The sequence below is a fragment of the Molossus molossus genome, unplaced genomic scaffold (genome assembly GCF_014108415.1).
Source record: "Molossus molossus isolate mMolMol1 unplaced genomic scaffold, mMolMol1.p scaffold_m16_p_4, whole genome shotgun sequence".
NCBI classification, from domain to species: Eukaryota; Metazoa; Chordata; class Mammalia; order Chiroptera; family Molossidae; genus Molossus; species Molossus molossus.
In genome coordinates this window covers 60341915-60368279 of record NW_023425377.1, presented here as the reverse complement: position 1 = coordinate 60368279, position 26365 = coordinate 60341915, and the positions used below count along the sequence as shown (strand labels likewise).

The 26365-nt window shown below is 35.8% G+C and overlaps 1 protein-coding gene across 1 annotated transcript in view; it reads left to right on the top strand.

The window, feature by feature from the left end:
* Positions 1-1525: 1525 nt before the first annotated feature.
* Positions 1526-26365, top strand: part of ADAM7 (ADAM metallopeptidase domain 7) — a 61305-nt gene continuing 36465 nt past the window's right edge. The window contains exons 1-8 of the mRNA XM_036282178.1: positions 1526-1577; positions 2527-2630; positions 7273-7349; positions 15431-15509; positions 16907-16983; positions 19126-19318; positions 20562-20615; positions 25845-25916. Of these exons, the coding sequence (XP_036138071.1) occupies positions 1526-1577; positions 2527-2630; positions 7273-7349; positions 15431-15509; positions 16907-16983; positions 19126-19318; positions 20562-20615; positions 25845-25916 (708 nt within the window). The remainder of the gene's footprint in view (positions 1578-2526; positions 2631-7272; positions 7350-15430; positions 15510-16906; positions 16984-19125; positions 19319-20561; positions 20616-25844; positions 25917-26365) is intronic.

Below are 26365 nucleotides of genomic sequence, written 5' to 3'. Positions count from 1 at the left end.
TGAGAAGTTTTTAGCTGAAAGGGAATGAAAAAGAAAGTAATGCTAGGGGCCTGTGGAATATAAGATTGAGGGTAGGGTATTTTGAAAGGGAAACACTTGAGCTTATTTAAATATTAAAAGAAAGCTTTCAGTTGTTATAGATTAGTTAAATTTTTGAGACTACAAGAGGGATAATCAATAATGTGAGATAGGGGTGAGGGTAGAATCCCAATCACAGATAAGGAATTGTATTGGCAAAGGGTTTTCTCTTCTAATACAATAGAAATCACAGACATCTAGACAGGTTTTTACAGGTTCTTTGCACATTTACCTATTAATGTTTTCTTTTTTTGTGTTGATTTGAAGGAGTTCTATATTATAAAGATATTTACCCTCAACTTTTATTATATATGTTGCATGCATTTTTAGAGTTTCTGTTTGTCTTTCAACTTAAATTAATTTGAGACTTACAGCATAAAGAAGTTTTCATGAGTAAGTTTGGATGAAGGTGGTCAAAAGGTACAGCACTAAGATAAGTGAGTGCTAGGGATATACTGCACAGCATGGTGACTATAGTGAACACTCCTGTGTAATATATAGAACAGTTATTAGGGGAGTAGAGCCTAAGAATTCTTAACACAGATGTGTGTTGTTGTCTTTCACAGCATATGTAAGTTAAGTCATTATGCTGTACACCCTAAACAGTGCTGTGTATCAATTACATCTCAATGAAGGTGGAAATAAAAGTTAGAAAGATAGCCCTGGCTGGTATGTCTCTGTTGGCGGAGTGTCCCTCTGTGCACCACAGGGTTGCTGGCTCGATTTCCAGTAGGGGGCGTGCAGAAGGCAGCCGATATGCTTCTCTCTCACATCAATGTTTCTCCCCCACCCCCTTACTTTCTCTCTAAAAATCAATACAAATATATTTTTAAAAATATAATACTATTTTCCCTCCCTTCCCCTTGTTGCCCCAATGACTATCTGGGTTCTTTCATCAGGGTGGCGGTGAAGTAAGGATTACTATCTTGTGTTCCATACAACCATCTAAAGGTCATTATAACCATGGCCCAGACCTTCATTTAGCTGGAAAATAAAAATTCTCAATACTTCTATCTAGTTTATTATATTAAATTTTCCTTTACAGTCTCTAAACATGGCATTTTAATTAGAAAGACTTTTAACCAAATTTTGTATAAACATTTTTCAATCACTTTTTCTAAGGCATACATGTTTTTCATTTTTGAATTTTCAGTACACCAGGAATTATTTATAGTAGGCATGAAGTAGGGCTCTCTGCCCAGCCCACCTGCACCACCACCATCACCACAGTGGTTGCTTTTAATTAGTACATGATGTCTACCCTTCAGGTTTTTGCCTCAAGCACCTCACAAATTGTGTAACATGATCAAGGAACACTTCCTTTAACAGGATCAAAACTGCCTATCTACCTGTTAGAGACTTCATTCTTGGTGTAGAAGCAAGGACGAAGAACTGTGCACATTTTTTCTCAAGCATATGCACCCCTCTGCAACCAGAATCATTCAGAATGCTTGCCCGAGATTTATTTGTCATGATTATACTCACTTCTCAGATTAAAGGTATGTCTTAATCTTTCCAGTAGGGTTTCTTTTATTATACAAGGAGGTAATGTCTTTTAATCACATAGTTTAAATTGTAAATGATAAAAACGTTAATATGCATTGATGATTTTTCTGAGAACACAGCGTAGGATTTGGACTAGATTAGAGAAAATTTTGATATTCTGTGGTTCTACGAAATGCCATGTCATTCCTAAGTACTCCAAATTACAGTGGCAAGGAGGCAGGGGTGAACAGACGCTGTGCTGGCTATGAGCCACTCTGTATATTAGCATGCTTAGAATTTTGTATTGAAGGACCCTCCCCTTAACAGATAAAGAAATCAGAGAGACTAGTTGTGCTACTCATGGTCATATTGCTAATAAGCTGGTAAAACTTTGATTCAAATAAGAGTAGATTCTAAACTCCCACACTCTTTCCTCCATATGGCACTTCAGTGAGATGAGCAGGGCTCAGCCTCCGATGACTACAGGAAATGCGTTGATTAAGTTTAGCACTGATTGAAGAGTGCACACAATCCCTTTAACAAAGGAAGCCTTCTGTTTAGTTACTTGAGTGAAGACTTCAATTGCAAATGTCCCTGGGAGATAAAAACAGCAACTGACATTGAAACAGTCCGTTCTAGGGCAAGCTTTGACAGGTGGCAGAGTCAAGAGACATGCATGAGGAGAATCAGGTTCAGAGCTGACAACTTAGAACAAGGTTAAATGATGGAAGAAGCTGGAAGAACCTGATTTCTTTACCTCCTTTCCAATTTTACTTATATTTTTCTAACTTGGAAATAGCTGTCTCAGTTTCTTTCCCTGTAAAGTAGGTGTGCCGTTTCATAGTGATGTTGTACATGGCTGCTAATTGGGAGCAAGTGAGCTGGAGAAGAGGGATTCTGTTCTCCAGTCTCGGTGGGTGAATGTTAATGCCGCGTGTTCTTTCCCCCATTGCTTCCTTTCAGAAAAGGCAGTCCTTGGAGTAGATGGTCAAGAACTGATTTATCCCAAAAAGCTTCCTGTGATACAGAAACGAGATGTTTGGCACACTCATGATTATGACATCCAGGTATAGATTTTGAAATAATAAATAAAATGTATTGCTTTTACAGGTGTGTGGAAAGCAACCTCTGTTTTCAATTAGAAGCAAACAAAAGGGGAGTCTCCATTTTTCTCAGGACTCCCCAACAGCTTACTGACTGTGCTTGGGTGGGTGAGAGGGAGAGGATAAGAGAAAAGCAGCCCCTTGACAGATTAGGAAACAAAAAGGAGTAAAGTTCAGATTTTAAAAGGTGCTATTGAACATGTTCCAGTTTATGTGAGAGGCTCCACTGGCAGCTTTCCAGACAGATGTAAGGCAGCGTCATTTGTCCTGAACTGGCTCCCTGTGAACTGTGATCTCGGGGCATTTTGCTTTCACAGTGACCTGATATGCAGGCTTGTTTGCTTTACAGATTCTGTGGCAAAGTTGGAAAATTTTTCCAGGAACAAAAATGCCTACTTGGCCTCTTGGTTAGAAGGGTGTAATTTATTCAGGTGCCAAAATTAAAAACAGTTACAATTTTATTTTTTAAAGTAATTCATGTTTACTTATGTAGAAAATATGTAATAAACATCATGGGCACAAGCTTTAAAATGAGGTTATTTTCAATTCCTGCTATTGTAAAAGACATTCAATGATGGCCCTCAGGTATTCACAACCAGACATTTGCATTTTAAGCCTCAGGTTTTTTATTTGGCCCATAGAATATGAACTGTCACTTTGTCCCACCCTTTCTTGCGGGGGCCAGCCTCCCCCAGTGCAGTGACTTCTCCTCCCTCCCGCAGTGCAAGAGCCAGCCTCAGGCTTTCCCTTGCGGGCTTCTCGGTCTTAAGGAAGGCGCATTTCCTCTTCCAGATGGTGCCACTGAGGCCTCTTTCCCATGGCCTGAGATGACGGAAAAGCAACTCTATCTGCTGCCATTTGGAAATAATGACTAAACATTTTTGTGTAATAATCTTCTTACAAATTGATTGGTCTTGAACACCAATTCTTGTCAGCTTCTCAAACCTTTTACTGGTTGAATGTTGGTACTCAGCTAAGAGGCCAAAACCAGGTTTCTACTGCCCTTTAATTAAAAGCTGGTGGACTCTTCTGGCATCTATTTTCTTAAGACTTAATCACGACTGATATTAAAAGTCCCATAATGAATATACAAGATGAGCCTGAAGTGAGACAGGAAATACACAGGTTGTGTTTGGAGCTCCTTGTAGTACCAGAAGGTAAGAAAGTGCTCAACTAAGAACCTGAACCCACAATGAGGGGAGTATGTTAAAAGAACACAGGAACCAACTGAAATAGCTCCCAATGTCCAAAGAAGAAACAATTTGAGTAATAAAATATAAAAATAATAATAACACAGTTTTGGACTATAACGCAAAGTATAAATTAATTTCCATGACTCCATATTGATATAAATCAGTGATTGAATAAGTAAATAAATGGGAGAATAGACAAATACCCCATATAGAAGAATTAAAAAATTGATGTAGATATTTCTTTCTGCAGGAGGTGAACATAACTCCTCACCCTTTAAGCATGGGCAGTGCCTCGTGACTTCCTTTCAAAGAGTGGAAGGGGGAAAAGTGTACTTTATAGTGGAGAAAGTTATCAAATGCCTCCTCAACCAGGTGATCACGGTTAATATCCCAGTGACAAGTCACATCCATAGTATGTACTATTGCTATGATGTGATAAAAATTTCACTTTATTTTGTTTTCTCCCAAATCTCCACAAGCCTATTCTAAGTATGAAAAAAAATATGAATCGAAGGATAACCTACAAAAACTTCACCAGTACTCTTCAAAACGGTCAAGGTCATCAAAAATAAGGAAAGTCTGAGAAACTGCCATGGTCTAGAAGAGCCTAAGGAGACATGATAATTAAATATAATGTGGTGTCCTAGATGAAATCTTAAAGCAGTAAAAGGACATTAGACAAAAACTAAAGAAATCTGGCTAAGTGTAGGCTTTAATTGGAATACAACCTTGGTTCATCAGTAGTAATACATACACCACAGCAATATCAAGATGTTAATAAAAGGGAAACCTGAGTTGTGGAATACATGGGAATACCCTGCATTGTCTTTCCAATCTTTCTCTAAATCTAAAATGATTCTAAAATAAATAATAAATGTAAGAATTAAATACAAATAAATAAAATTCTAGAATAATAAAATCAAATATTCTGTTTATTAAAACAATATTAATGACAAGATTAACAATTATTTGATCACATTTGACCATATAAAAATTAGTCCTCAATATTAGCTAATATAAAATTCATGTTCACTCACATTTTGAAGAGTCCTGATATACCATCATGTTACACAGACACAGACACACATCTACACATCGACACACAAAGGGCATCATGTTGTAAAAGGGAACTCATTATTTAATGGAGCATCTGTTTCTTGCCTGCCCACTGTGAATACTGGGTCTTTATAATAAAATTCTAATTTTGTGTTAAACTTGCAATAATAAGAAGCCCTAACGGATATCCGCACAGCTCACATTCAACAAACACAAAACTCCTTTCTCCCTTCCTCAAAGCTGCCTCCTTTCAGAAGTTCCTCCTCTTAGTAGTGGCACAGTTAAACAAACCAGAGACCTGAGGTAATTCTTGATTCCTCTCTTCCGCCTCCCCCATTGAACAATTACCAAGCCTTGTGGATTCTATCACGTAATTATCTTTCAAAATTGTCCTTATTCTTGCTGCCACTTCCCTGCCCAAACCACTGGCATTCCTTCAACAGCCTTTAAATGCTTCTCCTGCCTACAGTCGTGATTTCTGCTGATCCATTACCCATAATAAGTTAGTCATCTAAAGTATCTTACCTACTTTTTGTTCATTGATTTCACTTATATGTGAATCAATGATTTCATATATCAGTGAAATCAATGAACAAAATAAACTAATGAACAAAATAGGTCCAGAGGCATGGAAGCATGGCAAAGATTGATGGATCTCAGAAGGAAGAGGGAGGGGACAGAGATTAACCAAAGAACTGATATGCATAGCCCTTGGACACAGACAATAGCATGGTGAAGGCTTGGTGAAGAGTATATATATTCTGCCTAAATCTTTTCCTTCTCTTTGCCCTTAAGATAAGTTCTAAATCCTTTTAAGTGACTTATTAGGCTGTACATGATTTGTCTCCTTCTTACCTTTTTATTTTTTATTTCTAGTCAACTTCACTTTTCAACAACACTATACTTTGCTCTGTCCCTCAAACATGTCAAGCTCCTTCCTACCTCAGGATCTTTGCACGTGCTGCTCCTTGTCACGGACTCTTTCTTTCAATGTCCCTGATGCACTCACTGTGTTTCTCCTGTTATGATGCTCATAATAATTACATTTGCTTTATTATTATTATTATTTTTGCTGAGCTGTAGCTTCCATGAGAGCAGTGACCTCTAACTTGTACTCCATTGTATTTTCCATATTATCACTGTGACTAAAATAACATCAATTGAATAAGTGAATGAACAATAAACTGAAGAAATGTGTAAGATATATGGCCAATAACTGTGACTCCTTAAATTATAAAAAATTCTTATTAATTATAAAGCAATAAAATGCCAGAAAAGAAAATGGTGAGAGGACATAAATTAGAAATTTATATCTGAATATACAAATAACTAAACAAAGGAAAATGTCCATTTTAATTGTCATCAAAGAGAAAAATTTATCATAATAAATTATTTTATTATTTGAAAGATTGTATTAATTATAATATTAAAGGCAAGTAAACAAGAACCACTATAAATTTCTAGTGAAAGTCTAAATTTGCCCTGGCCGGTTTGGCTCAGCGGTTGGAGCGTCGGCCTGCGGTCCAGAGAGACCCGGGTTCGGTTCCCGCCGGGGGCGCGTGCTTTGGTTGCGGTTTGTCCCCGGCCCTGGTTGGTCGTGCGGGTGGCAGCCGCTCGATGTGTCCCTTCACGTCAATGTTTCACTCTCTCTTCTCTCTCTTCCTCTCTCTCCCTCCCACTCTATCTGTACAAAAAATGGAAAAATATCCTCGGATGAGGATAAAAAATAAATAAATAAATAAATAAATAAATAAATAAATAAATAAATAGAAAGTCTAAATTTGTGCTTCCATTCTCCAGGATTATCTGGCAGTATTTATCAAAAGCTTTACACTTTCCCATGTAGATAACAATGAAATTCTGTCTAACTACAGTGAATAGCCCAAATCAAATTTCTAATCTAAGTGTAGATAAAATAAGTTCATATTGTGTTTTTCAGCCATAAAATACATACTATAAAAGGATACTTATTAGAATAGAGAAATGTTCATGGCCATGATTTATGTTTATATTAAAAAGTAGGCTATAAGACAGTACACACACATGTTAAAAAATACATAAACAGAAAATTTGTTGCAAGGACATATAATAATGTACGTTTCTGGATAAGTGGACAATATAAATTTTTTCATTTTATTTTGTTTTTTAACCGGAAAAAAAATCAAACATCTAATTAAAAATAAGTTTAAAGCAAAATCCTGCATATATTAGCTCTCTTATAAATTCAGCTTTATCAGTATTTATCATTTTGCCTGAAAAGTCAGCTGGACTGCTGGATGTACTGTCTGCCCCATTACCCAACCCAGCACACACTGAAGGAACACATATTAAGTCACATGATGGATATTGTTTTTCAGGAAACTTATGAAGATGAAGTGTTGTATGAAATAAGTCTAAGTAGAAAAACCTTCATACTTCACCTTTTAAGATCAAGGTAAGTCCTATTATGATTCAATAATGTATGGAAGTATCAGTCTATAGTGTTGCAGTTTTTATAAAATCTGCCAGTGAAGTAAATTCCTCAAGCCATTGCTGTCTGTACATAAATCTGAATTCTTACGCTTCTAATGCAAGCCCACCTCATTTCAACAGCCTCACAGTATAGAGACTGTCCTCCAGTTACTCATTTATTCCCTATTTGGGGTACTAGAGTACCCCACATACTCTAGAGTATGTGGGCTCCACATACTCTAAGAAGACAGTTAATGTATCACTGCTTTGTGAGTCAGTGGAACAAAAGCAATTTGAAAACCATGGTTCTTAAAGTAACTTCAAAGTTATTTAAAATAGATATCAAACCATGTTCTGTTTACACATAGAGCAAAGTTAAAAGAATTTTATAGTGAATGTTCATATACCTATTAATATATACATATACTCATAATGCCATCAAGATATACATATACACATATACCCATTAATATTTTATTATGCTTACTTTGTATCATAATTCTTTGTTTATTTATCCATCCATCCACCCTTATTTTTATGCATTTTAAATTATGTTGCAGACATCAATATATTTCCTCCTAAAAAACAAACATATCATTAGGGTTTAGTGACATAGGAAAAAAAATGGCGGCGGGCAGGACCAGAGGGGGAGTGAGTGTGTGAGAGTGTGAGCAAATATGTGAGAGAGTGTGAGTGGACTTAAAGGTGGATGACCAAACCCCAGCAGTGCAGAGCTGCAGAGCAGAAGGTTCCTGTGCTGTGGACTGGAGCAGCCAGCTACTGCGGTAAGTGGCCCTTCAGGGCACTTCTCTCTGCGCCAAGGGGAGGTCCCACCATTTTGGAAGAACCCGGGTCTTCCCTGGGAGGAGGCAGTGGGAACGGCTGGGGCCCAGCAACCCAAGCCCACCAGCGCACCTGGCACCATCAGACCAGTGGACACTCTGTGTCAACACAGACCGGTGCACAGTTGTGGAGCTCCCAAGGTGCCGGCTGCGGAAGCCTCAGACAACCGGGAGCCCAGCACCATCCCCCATAGTAGCAGCCTGATCAGAGTAGAGATATAACCCCAGCAACATAGGCTGGGGAGCAGACATCCATCCCCAGGCAACAGAAGCACAGATGAGCAGCTGAGACCCATCCCCAAAAACTGTAGCAAAAGCTGAGCAGCAGTTGAGCCCCACAGGGCAGCAGCACTCTCCTGAAGCTCCACAGAGGCCTGTGGAATCCAGTAGCCCATAACAGCAGTGGGAAGCCTGAGCCCAAGAGAGACTGATGCTATCCAGCTGCTTGCTTGCAGGAACTGTAGGGTGTGGGGGCACCAGAGAGGCCTGTGCGACCCAGCAGGAACTGTGTGATCTAGTTACCTACAGGGCCTGTGGGGTGCTGAAGCACCAGAGAGGCCTGCATGACCCAGCAAGGACTGTGCCATCCAGTTACTCGTGGGACCTGCAGGGTGCTGAAGCACCAGAGAGGCCTGTGCGACCCAGCCGCCCATAACATAGGCATAGAGTCAGGTCCCCAAAGCAACTGTGCGATCCAGTTATCTGCAGGACCTGCAGGGTTCAGGGGCACCAGAAAAGCCTGTGTGACCCAGCTGAGCACAAGATAGGCCTAGAGGATGTGAAAATGGAGGCAGAGTGAATAGAAGCTATGTAGATGATCTCCCAGGACCAAATGGGAATTACAACTAAAATAAAGACAAATTCTCAGAAAAAAGCAACAGAAAAGCAGCAAAACAGGACCATATAACCAGGTACACTGGTAGGATCTGCAGAGGAGTGAGAGGGTGGCAGGCTGACGGTCTGGGAGCCCACGGACAGCAACAGTCTTAGATGTGAGCAGCGTCCTTGGGGAATAAAGACCAAGCCTGCTCCACAGCACAGAGAGCCAGGACAGAGCCCTAAAATAGCCACAGCCACTCACCTAGAAGCTACGGCAGAGGGAGGGCAGACTGGGCTGGAACTCTGTGAGGATACTCGGGATTTGGAGGGTACTCAGAGTTTTTGCTGAGTTGAGGCCTCCCCAGAGCTGTGGGGAAAAGTAGCAGACCCTCCTCAGAGAGTCAGCCTTTCCCAGGTGAGGCAAAGAAATAAAAATTGAAGCTCATTAACAACCAGCATCTATCCCACGCTCTGGAAATTCTCTTATGCAGAACACCAGGGCTACATTCCAAGGCACTGAGTAACAGGCTACTAGCCACCAGGAAAAAGCTAGAGGATAACTGAACCTTTCCTAGGCTTGCAAATCTACCCAAGAAAGTAAGACTTCCCAGTGGTGTTTAACGTGGGCCCACCCAGGCTCAGTAAAACCCAGTACAGGGAGCCACAAACAGCAGAACACTAACACCCATAGGGAAAATTTGGCAGTCTCCAAAACCCACTGAGATAGCCAAAATGATAAAACAAAGAAACAAATCCCAAATGAAAGAACAAGAGACCTCTACCGAAGATGAGATCAATGAAATGCAGCTAAGCAAATGATCAGAGGTAAATTTCAGCGCCATGATCTAAAGGAAGCTCAACAGCATGAGTAAGGACATCAGCACCATGTGTAAAGATACAAAAACAATGAAAACCAACCAAGTTGAAATGAAGAATGATATAGCAGAAATTAAAAACACATTGGAAGGACCAACCAGCAGAGTAGAGGAAGCTGAGGACCGGATCAGTGAATTAGAAGACAGGGTAGAAAAAAATCAACAAATCAGAAAACCAAAATGAAAAAAAAAAAAAAAACAAAACAATTTAAAAACAGGAAGACAGCTTAAGAAAACAGTGGGAAACCTGAAAATGTAATAACATTCGCATCATACGAATCCCCGAAGAGGAAGAAAATAGGCAAGAGTTAGAGAATATATTTGAAAAAACAGTGACAAAAAACTTTTCTAACTTGGTGAAGAAAGAAAGCATTCAAGTTCAAGAAGCAAAGAGAGCCCAAACTAAGAAGAACCCAAACAGGCCCACACCAAGACACATAGTAATCAAACTGCAAAAAATTAAAGTCAAAGACAGAATCCTAAAGGCAGCAAGAGATAAGCAACAGGTTACCTACAAAGGAAACCCCATAAGACTCTCAGCTGACTTCTCAACAGAAACACTACAGGCCAGGAGGGAGTGGCATGAAGTAATCAAGCTCATGAAAAACAAGGATCTGAATCCAAGACTACTCTACCCAGCAAGGCTATCATTCAAAATAGAAGGTCAAATAAAGAGCTTCCCAGACCAAAAAAAAAAAAAAAGGCTAAGGGAATATATTAACACCAAACCATCACTGCAAGATATGCTAAAAGAACTGCTATAATTAGTAGAAGAAATAGAAAGAAAAATATAACCACACTAAACAAAAAATGGCAATAAATAAGTACATATCAGTTATCAAATGTGAATGGTTTGAATGCTTCGATAAAAAGACACAGAGTAGCTGATTGGATAAGAAAGCATGTCTCGCATATATGTTGTTTACAAGAGACCCACCTCACAACAAAAGACTCACATAAGTTGAAAGTGAAGGGATAGAAAAAAATCATTCAAGCAAATGGAAAGAAAAAAAAAAAGCTGGGGTAGCAATACTCATATCTGATTAAGTAGATTTCAAAATGAAGACCATAACTAGAGACAGAGAAGGCCACTACATAATATTGAAAGGATTTATCCAACAGGAAGATATAACCTTGGTAAACATATATGCACCCAATATAGGTGCACCAACATATATTAAAAATCTTTTGGAGGACTTCAAAGGAGAAATCAACAGCAATACAATCATAGCAAGGGACTTCAATACCCCACTGACATCACTGGATAGATCTTCTAGGCAAAAAATTAACAAGGAAACACTGACTCTAAATGAAGCTCTAGATCAAATGGATTTAATAAATATCTACAAAGAATTACACCCCAAAACTGCAGAATTCACATTCTTCTCAAGGGCACATGGAAAATTCTCAAAGATAGACGACATGTTAGGGCACAAACTAAGTCTACAAGTTCAAGAAGATTGAAATCATATCAAGCATCTTCTCAGATGACAATAGCATGCAACTAGAAATCAATTCAACAAGAACATGCAAAGACATTTGAAAACATGGAGGCTAAATAGCATGCTATTAAACAATGAATGGGATATCATGGAGATAAAAAAACAACAACAAAAAAAAAACTTAAAAACTTCCTGGAAACCAATGAAAATGAACACACAACAACACAAAATCTATGAGATGCAGCGAAAGCAGTTCTGAGAGGGAAGTTCATAGCACTACAGGCCTACCTCAAGAAGAAGAAAAAAATTTATTAGTCTACCTAACCTCACAACTTAAAGACCTAGAAGCAAACAAAAAGAAATCCCCAGAGCAAGTATAAGGAAGGAAATAATAAAGATCAGAGCAGAAATAAATGACATAGAGACCAAAAACAAACAAACAAAGAAACAATTCAAAGGATCAATGAAACAAAGAGCTGGTTCTCTGAAAAGATAAACAAGATTGATGGACCCTTAGCTAAACTCACCAAGAAACAAAGAGAGAGATCCCAAATATACAAAATCAGAAATGAAAGGGAGAAATAATAACTGACACCACAGAAATACAAAGGATTGTTAACAAATACTATGAACAATTATACAGCAACAAATTCGACAATCTAAGCAAAATGGACAAATTTCTCGAAACATAGTCTCCCAAAACTAAACTGGGAAGAGATAGAAAACTTGAACAGACCAATAACAACAACAAAAATTAAAGATGTAATCAAGACTCTTCCATCAAACAAAAGCCCAGGCCTGGACAGCTTCACGGGGGAATTTTACCGAACATCCAAAGAAGAACTAATACCCATTCTCCTCACACTATTTCAAAAAATTCAAGAAGAAAGAAGACTTCCAACCTCATTTTATGAGGCCATCATAATTCTAATTCCAAAACCAGAAAAAGACACTACAAAGAAAGACAACTACATACCAATATCCCTGATGAACATAGATGCCAAAATCCTGAATAAAAAACTAGCAAATCTAATCCAGCAATACATCAAAAAAATTATTCATTATGACCAAGTGAGATTCATCCCAGGGAGGCAAGGCTGGTACAATATTTGCAAAACAATAAATGTGATACACCACATAAACCAAATAAAAGATAAAAATCATATGATCATATCAATAGATGCTGAAAAAGCATTTGACAAAATCCAGCACCCATTTCTGATAAAAACGCTCACCAATCTGGGAATAGAGAGATCATATTTTTACCTAATAAAGGCCATATATGAAATACCTACAGCCAACATCCTACTAATGGGCAAAAATCAAAAGCATTTCCCTTAAGAACAGGAACAAGACAGGGATACCCACTTTTGTCACTCTTATTTAACATAGTACTGGAAGTCTTAGCCACAGTAATATGACATGAAGAAAAAATAAAAAGAATCCAAATTGGAAAGGAGAAAGTGAAACTGTCATTATTCACAGATGACAGGATACTATACATAGAAAACCCCAAAGACTCCATCAAAAATTTACTAGACTTAATAAATGAATTTGGCAAAGTAGCAAGATACAAAATTAACGTCAAGAAATCCATAGGATTCTTATACACAAATGATGAAGTCACAGAAAGAGAAACTAAAAATACAAACCCATTTACCATAGTGACAAAAAAATTAAGATACCTAGAAATAAACTTAACCAAAGAAATAAAGGACCTATTCGCAGAGAATTATAGGTCATTGAAAATAGAAATAGAGGAAGATATAAAAAAGTGGAAGCACATACCTTGTCCATGGATTGGAAGAATTAACATCATTAAAATGTCCATACTACCCTAAGCAATCTATAAATTCAATGCAATCTACATCAAAATACCAACAACATACTTCACAGAACTAGAACAAATACTTCAAAAGTTTATATGGAACCAAAAATGACTTCAAATAGCCACAGCAATCTTGAAAAAGAAGAACAAAGTTAGAGGGATCACATTACCAGGTTTCAGGTTATACTATAAAGCCCCTATAATCTAAACAGCCTGGTACTGGCACAAGAACCAGCAGATAGATGAATGAAACAGAACAGAGAACCCAGAAATGGACCCAAGGCAATATGTTCAATTAATATTTGACAAAGGTGGCAAGAGCATAGAGTGGAGTAAAGACAACCTCTTCAATAAATGGTGTTGGGAAAATTGGACAGCTACATGTGAAAAAATGAAACTAGACCATCAACTTACACCATACATAAGAATAAACTCAAAATGGATAAAAGACTTAAATGCAATTCATCCATCCATAAAAATCCTAGAAGAAACTGTAGGCAACAAAATTTCAGACATCATACACAGCAGAATTTTCACTGATACATCACCTAAGGCAAGAAATAAAAAGGAGAAAATGAACACATTGGAGTACATCAAACTCAAAAGCTTCTGCACACCAAAAGATACAATCATCAAAATGAAAAGGCAACCCACTGTATGGGAGAGCATAATTGCCAATGAAATATCAGATAAAGGGTTAATTTCCAATACATATAGAGTACTCATACAACTCAACAAAAGGAAGAAAAAGAACCCAATTAAAAAACAGGCAGAGGAACTAAATAGACAACTCTCCAAGCAGGGCATACAAATGGCTAAGAGACATATGAAGAAATTCTCAACATCACTAATCATCAGAGAGATGTAAATTAAAACAACAATGTGGTATCACCTCACACCTGTCAGAATGGCCGCCATCAACAAATCATCAAAGGACAAGTGTTGGCGAGGGTGTGGAGAAAAGGGGACTCTAGTACACTGTTGGTGGGAATGCAGACTGGTGCAGCCACTATGGAAAACAGGATGGTGTTACCTCAAAAAATTAAAAATTAAACTTTCATTTGACCCAGTTATCCCACTTCTAGGAATATATCCTAAGAAGACTGAAACACCAGTCAGAAAGAACATCTGTACCCTCATGTTCATAGCAGCACTATTTACAATAGCTAAGATCTGGAAACAGCCCAAATGTCCATCAGTTGACAAATGGATAAAAAAGCTGTGGTACATATACACAATGGAGTACTATGTAGCTATAAGAAAGAAAGATTTCTTATTCTTTGAGAAGACATAGAGGGACCTGGAGAGTATTATCCTAAGCAAAACAAGCCAAACAGAGAAAGACAAGAATCATATGATCTCACTTATTTGTGGAATATAATGAACGTAACAGTCTGAGGAATGGAGTAGTCCCAGAGACGTGGAAGTGGGGTACAGACTGACAATCTCCAGAAGAGGGGGTGGTGGGGGAGAGATAAACCACAGAACTTATATGCATGTATATTTGAAGAAAGGTCATGAACAGCCAAGCTGGGGACAGAGTGGGGAGGAAGGAGGAGGGGTGAATCAGTTGGGGAAAAAGCAGAAACATCTGTAACAAAAATAAATTATAAAAAAAAACAAAAAAACATATCATTAAGGTTTAGTATTTGTTTACAGGTTTTTCTTTTGATGGAAAAATTTTTATAATGAAATGCACAAAGCTGAAATATACATTCATTCAATTTTGACATATGCACATACCTGTGTTACCTAAACTCCTATAAAAATGAACTATAAAATTTTCTTTAATTTGAAATGATCTTTATTTTTCTTCATTCTTGAAGACCATTTTTTGTAGATATGAAATTATGGGTTGACAGGATTTTTATTTCATTTAGCAAAAAATGCTGACATTGTCTCCTTTCCTATGACATCTATAGTCTTTAATGAGATATTTTTGCATTAATTTTGACTCCTAAGGCAAGAGATTCTTATTTTTAATATTTTTTCTAGGTTCCCTTCAAGGTGCTGCCTTGCTAAACCTGCTAGAATCCTTTTCTGTCTCTTCTACAGTCTTTACCAAACCATGAAATCTAGGTAGAAAAGTTTTTCATGCAAGTGGGCGAATGGGATTGATTTTGCTTATTTTTTTTTTTTTAACATAAGAGGACTCCTGAGATTTGAAAGAAACCTAGAGGCTTTTCACTCACATAATTGGTTTTATATTAAGTGTTAAAGATGAATAAATCTTAATGCCTCTCTGTCCTCTTTTCCAGGGAATTCCTAGCCTCAAATTACAGTGAAACGTACTATTCCACGAGAGGAGAGGAAATCACCAGGCATCCTCAGATAACGGTATCTTATAGTACCTTCATGTCTCTTTTCTGAAACTCTTATTTCCTTGGGTGATTTTACAATCCAATTCTAGCTTTACAAGCAGCTTCAGAAAGTATTACATCAGAGCTCTGGCAGGTTTGGCTCAGCGGTTGGAGTGTCGGCCTGCAGACCAGAGAGTCCTGGGTTCAGCACCCACTAGGGGCACATACCAAAATAAATAAATAAACAAACAAACAAACAAATAAATAAATACATACATAAATAAATAAATAAAAAGTATTACGTTTGAAATGAATCCTGCACTGACCATTGTCACTGAATGATCCTAGAATAGAAAACCTAACACTTTGAACTCTAAAAGGGACTGATCATGCCTAACAAGCAAATTAATGACTACTAATGTATTTTTATTTTCCAAACTGACATCTATGAACCCGAATATTCTGGAGAAAAGATAAAGGATAAAGCAGGACACCAAAGGAATATAAGGCACCCTAATGAGACTGTAATCAAGCTAAATGGATGAAATCTAAATAAATAAAATTATTAGACCCACCCCCCCCCATCTAATTGACCGTTAACTGAGTCACATCCCCTGGCCCCATCCTTCTGATGCACCAACCCTGAGGGTTCACCTTCATTCTCCAAATAAAGCTTTGTTTATTTATCATTAGTATTATTTCAATGGATACAGGTTCTATTTTTCCAACTTCATTCATCATTCCAGAATATGCCCTCTACCCCTTCTAACCGAGGAGAACATTATTCTATCTTACCAAAAGTATACTTTTAAAACCGATTTTCTCTATTTAAAACAGCTGTCATCTATAAAATCTAAGTCATTATTTGATCTTTGTAAAATAGAATGGGAAAAAAACTGGGGAACATTCTTTCATGCAGGGGGTTGTTATTGGCCATGTATATCTGAGGTCCCTGGAGGACCATGGAAAGTGTCACATGTAGGTTGGAGTTGCCCAGATGGAAATGATAGGGTTATTACCTGATGGAATCACCACAGGCAGAACACCAAGTAAGGAGTGAGGAAGATACCAACTTGGCTAAAGTAGAGAGGTAGGAGAGGAAGATATAAGGAACCTGGCTGGAGAATCAGACCTAATTTCAATGATCATCAAAAACTTTGGCTTGATAGCATAGAAAGCTCAACTGGGGAAAAATGATAATAACATAGGAGGGATAGTTTGGTAGAAATTTTAAGATGGAATAAAGTAGCAATATTACAGAAAGTAATCATGTATTTAAAATAAAAAGATTCTAAAGTAGTTCCAAATTTTCCAAATGAATGGATAGAAATGTAACTTGTGAGAATGAAATACTGATATATTGTGAACATGTAACATAGATGTTTTATATATCAATATGTGGACTTGTATCAATAGCCTCTTCATCTGTTTTAGGATCACTGTTTTTACCAAGGATCCATTATACATGAATATGATTCCTCTGCCAGTATCAGCACTTGTAATGGTCTCAGGTAATGCAAAGTATCTTTCTATTTTTGTTTATTAGTTTTTCTATGGATTTTTAAAGAAACTGACTTCACATCTTTCTTTAAACAACCCTGGTAAATAGAAAAACTAATGAAAAAAACTACTGTATATTTTCAGCATGAGTATCCACCTCAGCCCATTGTTTATGTTCACTTTTGGTAAAAAGATGTTTAATGTGAGCCCTAAGCAAGTAAAAATTTTCAGTATCTAATAAAGGGGTTCAGTCTTTGAAGACTACTGGAGACCTCATGTTATAGATCATGATACTGAAATCAGAGACTTGCTCCTGAACATTCTATTTGCTGGTGGTAGAATTAAATCTAAACCAGATCTCCTGACTTCTAGTTCTATGAATTTCCACCACATTACAACACTTCACAGTGTTTTAAGTCCATAGAAAGTAAAATGTTAGAAATAAAACCTAAAGAAGTTCTCTATAGATCTTTAGCTCAATTACAAAGGAGAAAGATGTGGAGAGGCAAAGGGTAGAAGAACAAGAAACTTCTGTCTCCCTTGGTGAGGACTTGACTTGACTAGCTACCAGTATCAAGTATGAGAACCCCTTTAATAACAAAATTATCACATAATAGTATTTGTACTTTAATATATACCCCACAATTAATACATGATAAACATAAAAATTCACAGCATTTCTGTAAGAAATCTAAGATTTGCCAGGGATCTACAGTCCTGGGTGGGAATAGCTACTCTACCTTAATACTTCAAAGCAGAGATTAGGCTGTCAAACTTCTGAAAAATCCAGATGAGCTAACTCTTACAAAAGTTATTAATTCAATCAAAGACTACATGCTATCTCATATCTTTATCACTTAAAGCACCTGGCTGCATGCTCATGAGGCTTTGCCCTTATAGTACCCTTTCTTAAAAGGCAACATCATAAGAAATAAATAAATAGGACTACATCAAACTAAAAAGTTCTTGCACAGCAAAGGAAACCATCAATAAAATAAAGATACAACCTACTGAATGGGAGAGCATATTTGCCAATACATCTGATAAGAGGTGAATACCCAAAATGTATAAAGAACTTATAAAACTCAACACTAAAAAAACCCCCAAACAATCCAATTAAAAAATTGGCAAAAGACCTGAATGGACACTTCTCCAAAGAGGACACACAGATGGCCAATAAACATATGAAACAATTCAATGTCACTAATCATCAGAGAAATGCAAATTAAAACCACAATGAGGTATCACCTTACATCTGTCAGAATAGCTATCATCAATTAATGAACACATAACAGGGCTGGCGAGGATGTGGAGAAAAGGAAATCCTGTGCACTGTTGGTGGGAATGCAGATTGGTGCAGCCACTAGGGAAAGCAGTATGGAGTTACCTCAAAAAGGTAAAAATGGAACTGATTTATGACCCAGCAATTCCACTTCTCAGAATTGATCTGAAGAAACCGGAAACACTAATTTGAAAGAATAAATGCATCCCTATGTTCAGTGAAACATTATTTACAAAAGCCAAGATTTAGAAACAGCCCAAATGTCCATCAGTAGATGAGTGGATAAAACAGCTGTGGTACATTTACACAATTGAATATTACTCAGCCATAGAAAGGAAGAAAATTTCACCCTTTGCAATAGCACGGATCGATCTGGAGAACATTATGCTAAGTGAAATAAGCCAGTCGGAGAAAGACAAGTACAATATAATTTCACTTATATGTGGAATCTAATGAACAAACTGAGTTAATTAGCAAAATAGAAACAGACTCAAAGATAGAGAGCAGGTAGACAGCTCTGGTGAGGAGGGCATGTGGGGGGAGGTGAAAAGATTGAGCAAAAAATAAAAATAAAGAGAAAGAACTCATGGACACTGGTAACAGTGTGGTGACTATGGCAGGGATAGAGTGAGTGAAGGTGGAATAGAGTATATGGGGGATAAATGGTAATTGAAATAAAATAATAATAAAATACAATAAAGGGGTGAAAGTATATATGTTAAAATGGAAAATAAAGCCAAATTAGGAAGGAATTATAAAATATATAATAAAAAATGAAAAACAACATCAATGAAAATAAAATAGAGTAGTTTTGTATTGTAATGCAATAGTAAAAAGTCTTAACTATACATTGTTTTCTTAATTTCCACAGGGGATTCTTCAGGGTATATAATGAAAGGTACCTCATTGAACCAGTGAAATACTCAGATGAGGGAGAACATTTGGTATTCAAATATAATCCAAAAATGCATTATGCTGCCAATTATTCTTGTATGGAGCTCAATTTTACCAGGACAACTGTTCCAAACAATAATACACAGTCCATAAAAGACTCCAAAAAGGAAGTGAGTGCTTTATTTTCAAAGTGCCTTTTCCTCTATTTTTTTATGATTTCAAGAGAGAAAGTATAAGCTCAATGAATGAAGTATACATACTACCTAAATCTAACTTTTCATTGTTTGAAATCTGAAATGTCAAACATTTGTATTTTTTATCTATGTACAAAGAGATCATTTTATACAGTAAACCTCAGTTTGGCCAACTGATTTCAAGGAAGGGGGATATCTACAATGTATGTATGGGTTTACAGCTTTAGAGTTACAAGTGGCTGGAAAGAATAAAATTTACATGGTCTTGAAACCTGTCCTAGATATTGTCTGCCCCTGTCTTCTCTGCCATTTTGGGGGTATAATAAGCCAGATTCTCTCCCTTTCATCAGGTCAAATGTTCTATCTGTTAAGGAGAATTAAGAGTAATAATAAGCTTAATTTCTGGTGGGATGATTGTACAAAGAGAGTGCTCTGCATTTTGGGCTTTTCTCTATAACCAATTCATATTTCCTTAAATCCCCACTGGATGTTGGCCTTTCAGCTCCAAGAATGTTCATTTTCTTTATATATTCATGGTCCAGTTGAATCAGTCAATCAATAAACTTAGTCCATAAAAGAATGACTTAGCCAATTTTTGAACAATATGTCCCTAATTTATACTCAGAGAATATGCATGTACCTCAATGCATGCCCCCAAAAGCTGAAAACTTAGAATTTCTTAAATTAGTGTTTTATAAAAGATCTATAATTGGCAAATTTTGTACATGTTTGCTTGGAATTAAATACTGCAACACAGGAGATTTGGAGAGAGGAGTGGGAGTAAATGAAAAAGTTATTTCTATTAGCCTGACTACAGGCTGATAGCTCTGTATTAGTTCTGAGCTTTACAGATAGGTGCTTTTTTATATGAGAGCTTACTTAGTAAGCATTTACTTTGTAAATTAAAAAAAAAACCTAAATGTTAAAAACTAGGTTTATCATTTTTATTTATAACTAATTTTATTTGAAAGACTAAACAAAGAAAGAAAGGATAATCAAATATAGAGTGCTGTTTCAAGTTTATTACAATCTGATGTATAGAGTCACATGTTTTAATAATATAATGAGTTTTATTTCGATAACTTTCTAGAATTATTGAAGATACTTCTATACCTCACCTTCTTGTAGCAATACAAATTAATATTTGTTACATTAGAAATGTTAGCTTAAAATTTTAAAATAAAAAATATACCTCATTAAATTTTGTATAAATTTCCAGATCACCACTACTGAAAAGTATGTTGAACTATTTGTTGTTGCTGATAATAGTGTGGTAAGTTTTCAGATGAACATCTGCTCTTCATTTATCCTTATAAAACTATGTTTGTGATTCTAACAAACAAACAAAATTTTAATCATATTTTTATTTTGGACTCAACCAGTTTTTAGCTTTCTAAAACAGATTTATATAAGAGATGATTGGGTACTTTGGCAATACTGCAAACTGAGCCAAAATGGAACTACCTTGCCATTATAAGCATGAAAATGCTGAACAGCACATAAAAAATTAAAATTATATTTATACTCTGTAGTTGAGCTCAAAAACCAACAACAAAAAAAGCCCAGGGAATACCCAAGTGCTAAAAATGAGGAAGAAAATCACTATTAGTGTAGTAAATAAGATCCAAAGGCTCTGTGACCTACAGTATATAGAATATAGTGCATGATGTGCAGAGCCATAAAGGGCTGATCCATCCCTAAAAAGGGAACTAAAAAAGTTCTGTGCACTAAAAATGCAAAGAGAAAGAAAGTATTTTGCCTGCCTTCAGCAAAGGGCAGGGAAAATATGATGCATGAGAAAAGCAAAAGTCCTAAGCCTGTGTCATGCATGGTGTGGGGCATGATATTATATTTTTCTTCAAATGCAATAATGACACACAAAGGTCACAACATAAAAACTGATTAGAAACTTGTTCAACTGCTAGAGCCCAAATTAGACATGCTTTTAAAGACATTTTTATAATTTTAGATTAACCACATGAGGAAGAATCAACTAATATAATAAAAAGAAAAATAAGCTAAGAACTGTAAATCATCTGATGATATTTCAGATTATACACTTAACATCTTAGTCTAAAAAGACATATAAAATAACAGAATTACAGGAAAAGTAAGGGATTTTGTCTCCTATCTAGCAAAAATTTTTATTTATTTATTCATTTTTTTTAATCCTCATGTGAAGATATTTTTTCCATTAATTTTTAGAGAGAGTGGAAGGAAGGGAGGAGGGTGAGAGAGAGAAACATCAATGTGAGAGAGACACATCAATTGGTTGCTTCCCACATGTGCCCTAACTGGGGCCAGGGATCAATCCTACACCTACAGGTGTGTGCCCTTGACCAAGAATCAAACCCAAGACCCTTCCTTACGAGAGTTGATTCTTTAACCACAGAGCCACATCTGCTAGAAACAGAAAATTTTAGGTTGGCAGGAAAAAATTCAACAAAAAGTAGAAAATATTTGAAGCACATAAGTATAGATTTAATTTAATCATTTTATAAAATATTTTGTGCCTCCAAAATAGACAACATATATAACATATATTCTTTCTAAATGCAAATAAATCATTTTCAAGTATTAAAGAAAGTAAAAAATAAGAAAGATTATAAAGATTACCTTATATTTAATCAGAACCAAAATGGAGGCTATAACAAAAATAATTAAATAAATGTAATAAAAGATCATTGGTTTGAAAACTAAAAGCAAAATATATTTTCAAATATTAGTTAACTAAAAAAATTACATCTGAAATTATGACATTTATAACAACCACAGGAAAAGATTATTATAGATAAAATGTATTAGATGCCAGCGGTATAGCAGTATTTGGGAAACGCATTTCTATTTAAAACAAAAATAAAGATATTTAATGAACTATAAGCCTAACTGGAAAAGTTAGAAAATAAAACACAGAATAAATTTAAAAAATAGGAAGAAAATAATTTTGACAATAAGTAAAATTAATCCAAGACAGACATAAAGAAACCATTGATAGGTCAACAAAACCAAATAATAATTCCTTCAAAAGATGAATGAAATAGAGAAACTTCTGACAATATTTATTAAGAAAAAATAAAAAGACAAGTAAAATTAGAAATAAAAAGAAAACATAACTATGAACATAGGAGAGATTACACACATCATTTGAAAAAATATAAAACTTTTAGCCAATAAAGTTATGAGCAGAAGCATGTAGTATAATGTTACCTAACTGACTTGAGAAGAAATAGGAAACCCCACAAAGATTATAACAAATTTAAAAAATTAAATAAGCAATCCACAATCTACCAACTAATAAAGACACAGCTCAAATGGGTTTAAACACAAATTTTGCCAAAGTGTGTTATAACAGATAATCATATCCTTTACAAACTTTTTTGAAGAATAGGGAAAGAGGACAAATTTTTCACACATTTTATAATGTTATATAACCTTCACATTAGTTACTTCAAACTTAGCGTGGCTCATTTTTGCAGCTGCAGTAATATGTTGAATTCACTGGCCTGGCTGGCTGAGGAAAATGGCCTCAGTCACTGTTTGTTGTGCAGTGTTGGGTTTCATTTGTCCATGTGTCTCCAGTCAGCTTGCCTGTGCTTCTCACATCGTAGATGTGCATCAAAACATCAAGAGAGAGACCAGGCTTCAATGTGCAAGACCTTTTCAAGCTTCTGCTTGTATTACATTTACTAATGTCTCATTCACCAAAGTCACATGGCCAAGCCTAGGATCAATGCAGTTAGAGGAAACTACCCAAGGATGTGGATATCTAGAAGAGTGATTGCCTAGAGGGTCATGATTGTAACACTCTAGGATGACATTGATAACAAATCCAGACAATTAAGTAAAATTATAAGCCAATTTCACTTACAAACACAACTCCAGATATTTTATTTGTGAACACAATCCAGAAAATATTTGTGAACCCAATCCAGCACATATTAAAAAGTCCGTGGGGGGAGGGAGAATGGAGGAGTGGGTCAATGAGGAAAAAAGAGAACATCTGAAACAAAAATAAATTAATGAATTAAAATTTATTTAAATAAATAAAATAAAATAAAAAGTCTGCATGACAATGAATGTTAGTAGTAATGCAATTTTTTAAATCCATGTAATCATCTCAAATATCATATTTCTTTCAAAATTCATAATAAAATTCTTAGCAAACAAGAAATGGAAGAAAATAAAGAATCTTTAACCAGATCTTATCCTTAATAGGATTAAACTTAATAATGAAATGTTGGAGATTTTCCTACAAAATCGGCAATAAAATACTTCTGTTCACTGTCAATAGATTTTTTCCCAACATATCTATTGAAATTCCCAGCCAATGTTAAAAGAGAAAATTAATAAGATCTATATTAGTTAAAGAGAAAGTTACAGTATTGCTGCATATTAAAAAAATAGAAGAAATTAAAATTATCCTATGACTTTAAAAAATGAAATAGTAAGTTCTAGTTACTAATCAATATATAGGTTTATTAGCATGTTGAAAAGAACAAGTTAACTAACTGTTTATAAGCATGCTAAGACAAGCTTTGTTCCTAATAATAATTTATTAATAAAGACAAAGAGTTAGAGTATTTTGATAAAACAGAATAGGAAAACAAAGGCAGCTTTGGAAAGCAGGTTGAGGGTTTTACCCATCTTGAAAGCAATGTGATGAGTTTCAAGCAGTTAAGTAAACTGAAGATATGAGTGTGTACACCCAGAGTTAGCAAATTGAAAGAGAAAGCAGAGCACGAATGTCTGATCCTGGAGAACACTAAACATTTCATAAAGGTTTGGAAATAAAGGTTCAAAGACTCCATACTCATCCCTCTTCCTTACTCCCATGAGCAGAAATCAATGACTGATAAAGTATCCTATTTCTGTAGTCCCTAAGATAGCCTCAGAGTCTCTCTCAACTGTTTGTTTTAGGCCAGCCCTACCCATTCATCACTGGGAACCTTAGAGTTAAAATATATTTGTTAGCCCTGGCCTGTTTGGCTCAGTGGTTGGAGCATTGGCCTGCAGACCAGGGAGTCCTGGGTTCAGTTCCCGCTAGGGGCACACACCAAAAAATAAATAAATAAATTAATTAATTAATTAATTAATTAAAATATATTTGTTATCTAGAATTAAAGGGGATGCTGGAAAAGAGAAACCTGTGCGCAGTAAAACACTAGGAGTGTATAGAATAATGAAACCCAAGATAATAAGAAATCTCTTGAAAGAGAAAATTGTCAATATTAAATGTGAACAAGATGACCAGGAAGATGAGGAAAAGGTGTTCAGTGGAATTGATAATTGAGAGGACATTTAGCAAGAATAGTTTCAATGAAATACTGACAGTCAAGCCAATGAGGAGTGAGTTGAGGAGTGTGGGTAGGAGATGATAACTGAAGAGATTCTAATGTCATATCTTTGACATATGTAGATACTTAAGATAACAGGACAGCAATAACATGGTAACTAGAGGATACTTGCAGGATTAAGAAAAGGCATATTTCTTTTTATTTTTATTAGGTAAGAAGTTAACCATTTGCATTTTTCCTTACAGGGTATCTTATGTTATTAAATATATTTTATCAGGTCTAAATTGATAATGCTGAGAACAAGGTCCTGATGGCACAAATAGAGAATCCATCTGTAGGAAGAGAACAAAATTCAGAATAGGCCAGTGATGGAGACATACTTGACTTGGGGTGGTGAACACACAATACAGTGTACGGATGATGTGATGTAGAATTGTACACCTGAAACGTGTATAATTTTGTTAACCAGTGTCACCCTGATAAATTCAATGCAAAGGAAAAAATGAAGTAAATTGCTTTAAAGGTAGGGTGGGGGAGAACAGGCCAGAGCAGGAAGGTTGGCGTTTCCTTCCTAGTCTTTTCCTGGAAAGAAGGGCAAGCAACAATTCTGCGCCCCTTTACTCACATCTCTGGCTCCAGGGTGACCCTTGATTATGTTACTTAGTTTGTGACCACTATGGACAGAGAAGGGCTGATAAAGTTACTCTTTTCTTGCGACATAATGCTTGCTGTGGAGCTTGAATGTTTTGTTTCATCAGCCTGATAAGTATAAACTCTAAAAAACACTTATTAGTTGATTTTATAAATCATGTAATATAATAAAATGTGAAAGCAACAAAGTTGTAAAAAACACTTAAAGCTATTGCTAAGTTGAAGTATGTCTTTTGAAAGTGCTGTATCTATTTTATTTTATTTTATTTTTTCTCCCTTTTTTTTTTTTTTTTTTTTTTGGTATGTGCCCCTAGAGGGAACCAAACCTGTGACTCTGGTCCACAGTCCAACGCTCCAACCGCTGAGCCAAACCGGTCAGGGCTCTATTTTATATATAATATATATTTTTTGCATAAGTTGCCCAGATTTTTAACTGACTGGAAGGAATGTCAATGATATTTTTTCTTTGAGATATCTGATAATGAGTAAAGTATTTCATTGAGTTTGTATTCAACTCCTATTATTAACAGATGTTGATTTGATGTTTGTGTTTGCAGTATCACAGGAATAATTATCCTCGCAATAAAATGAGGAACCGAATTTGGGGAATGGTCAACTTTGTCAACATGGTAAGATTTTATACAGTTTAAATCAAGCTAAAAATATAAATGGAAAGAAACTTTTAGGAAACATAGTTCTGAACTTTTTTGTGGTTCTGAGACAACCCAAAAGACAAAAATTAACCCAGTAGACTAATTAGCAAAAATTCATTGAAAAACTCACAGCAACAAATGGACCACAGGTTTTCTAAACAAATGGCATTTAATAATTAAACATTTAAATAAGTTTCAAATATTGGTCACTTATCACAAAAATTTATAAAGCAATGTACAAAGATTTCAATACCCATCATGCTAAATCAACTTCATAAATCAAGGTTGCTCCACAACCTTGCACAGTAAAAAAGTTTTCAAATTATAATTTATTTTCCATGTTTTGACACAAAAATTAGGGAAAATATTTTAATAAAATGCAGAATTAACTATAATATTTTTCAAAAAGCAATACTGTGAGTTGT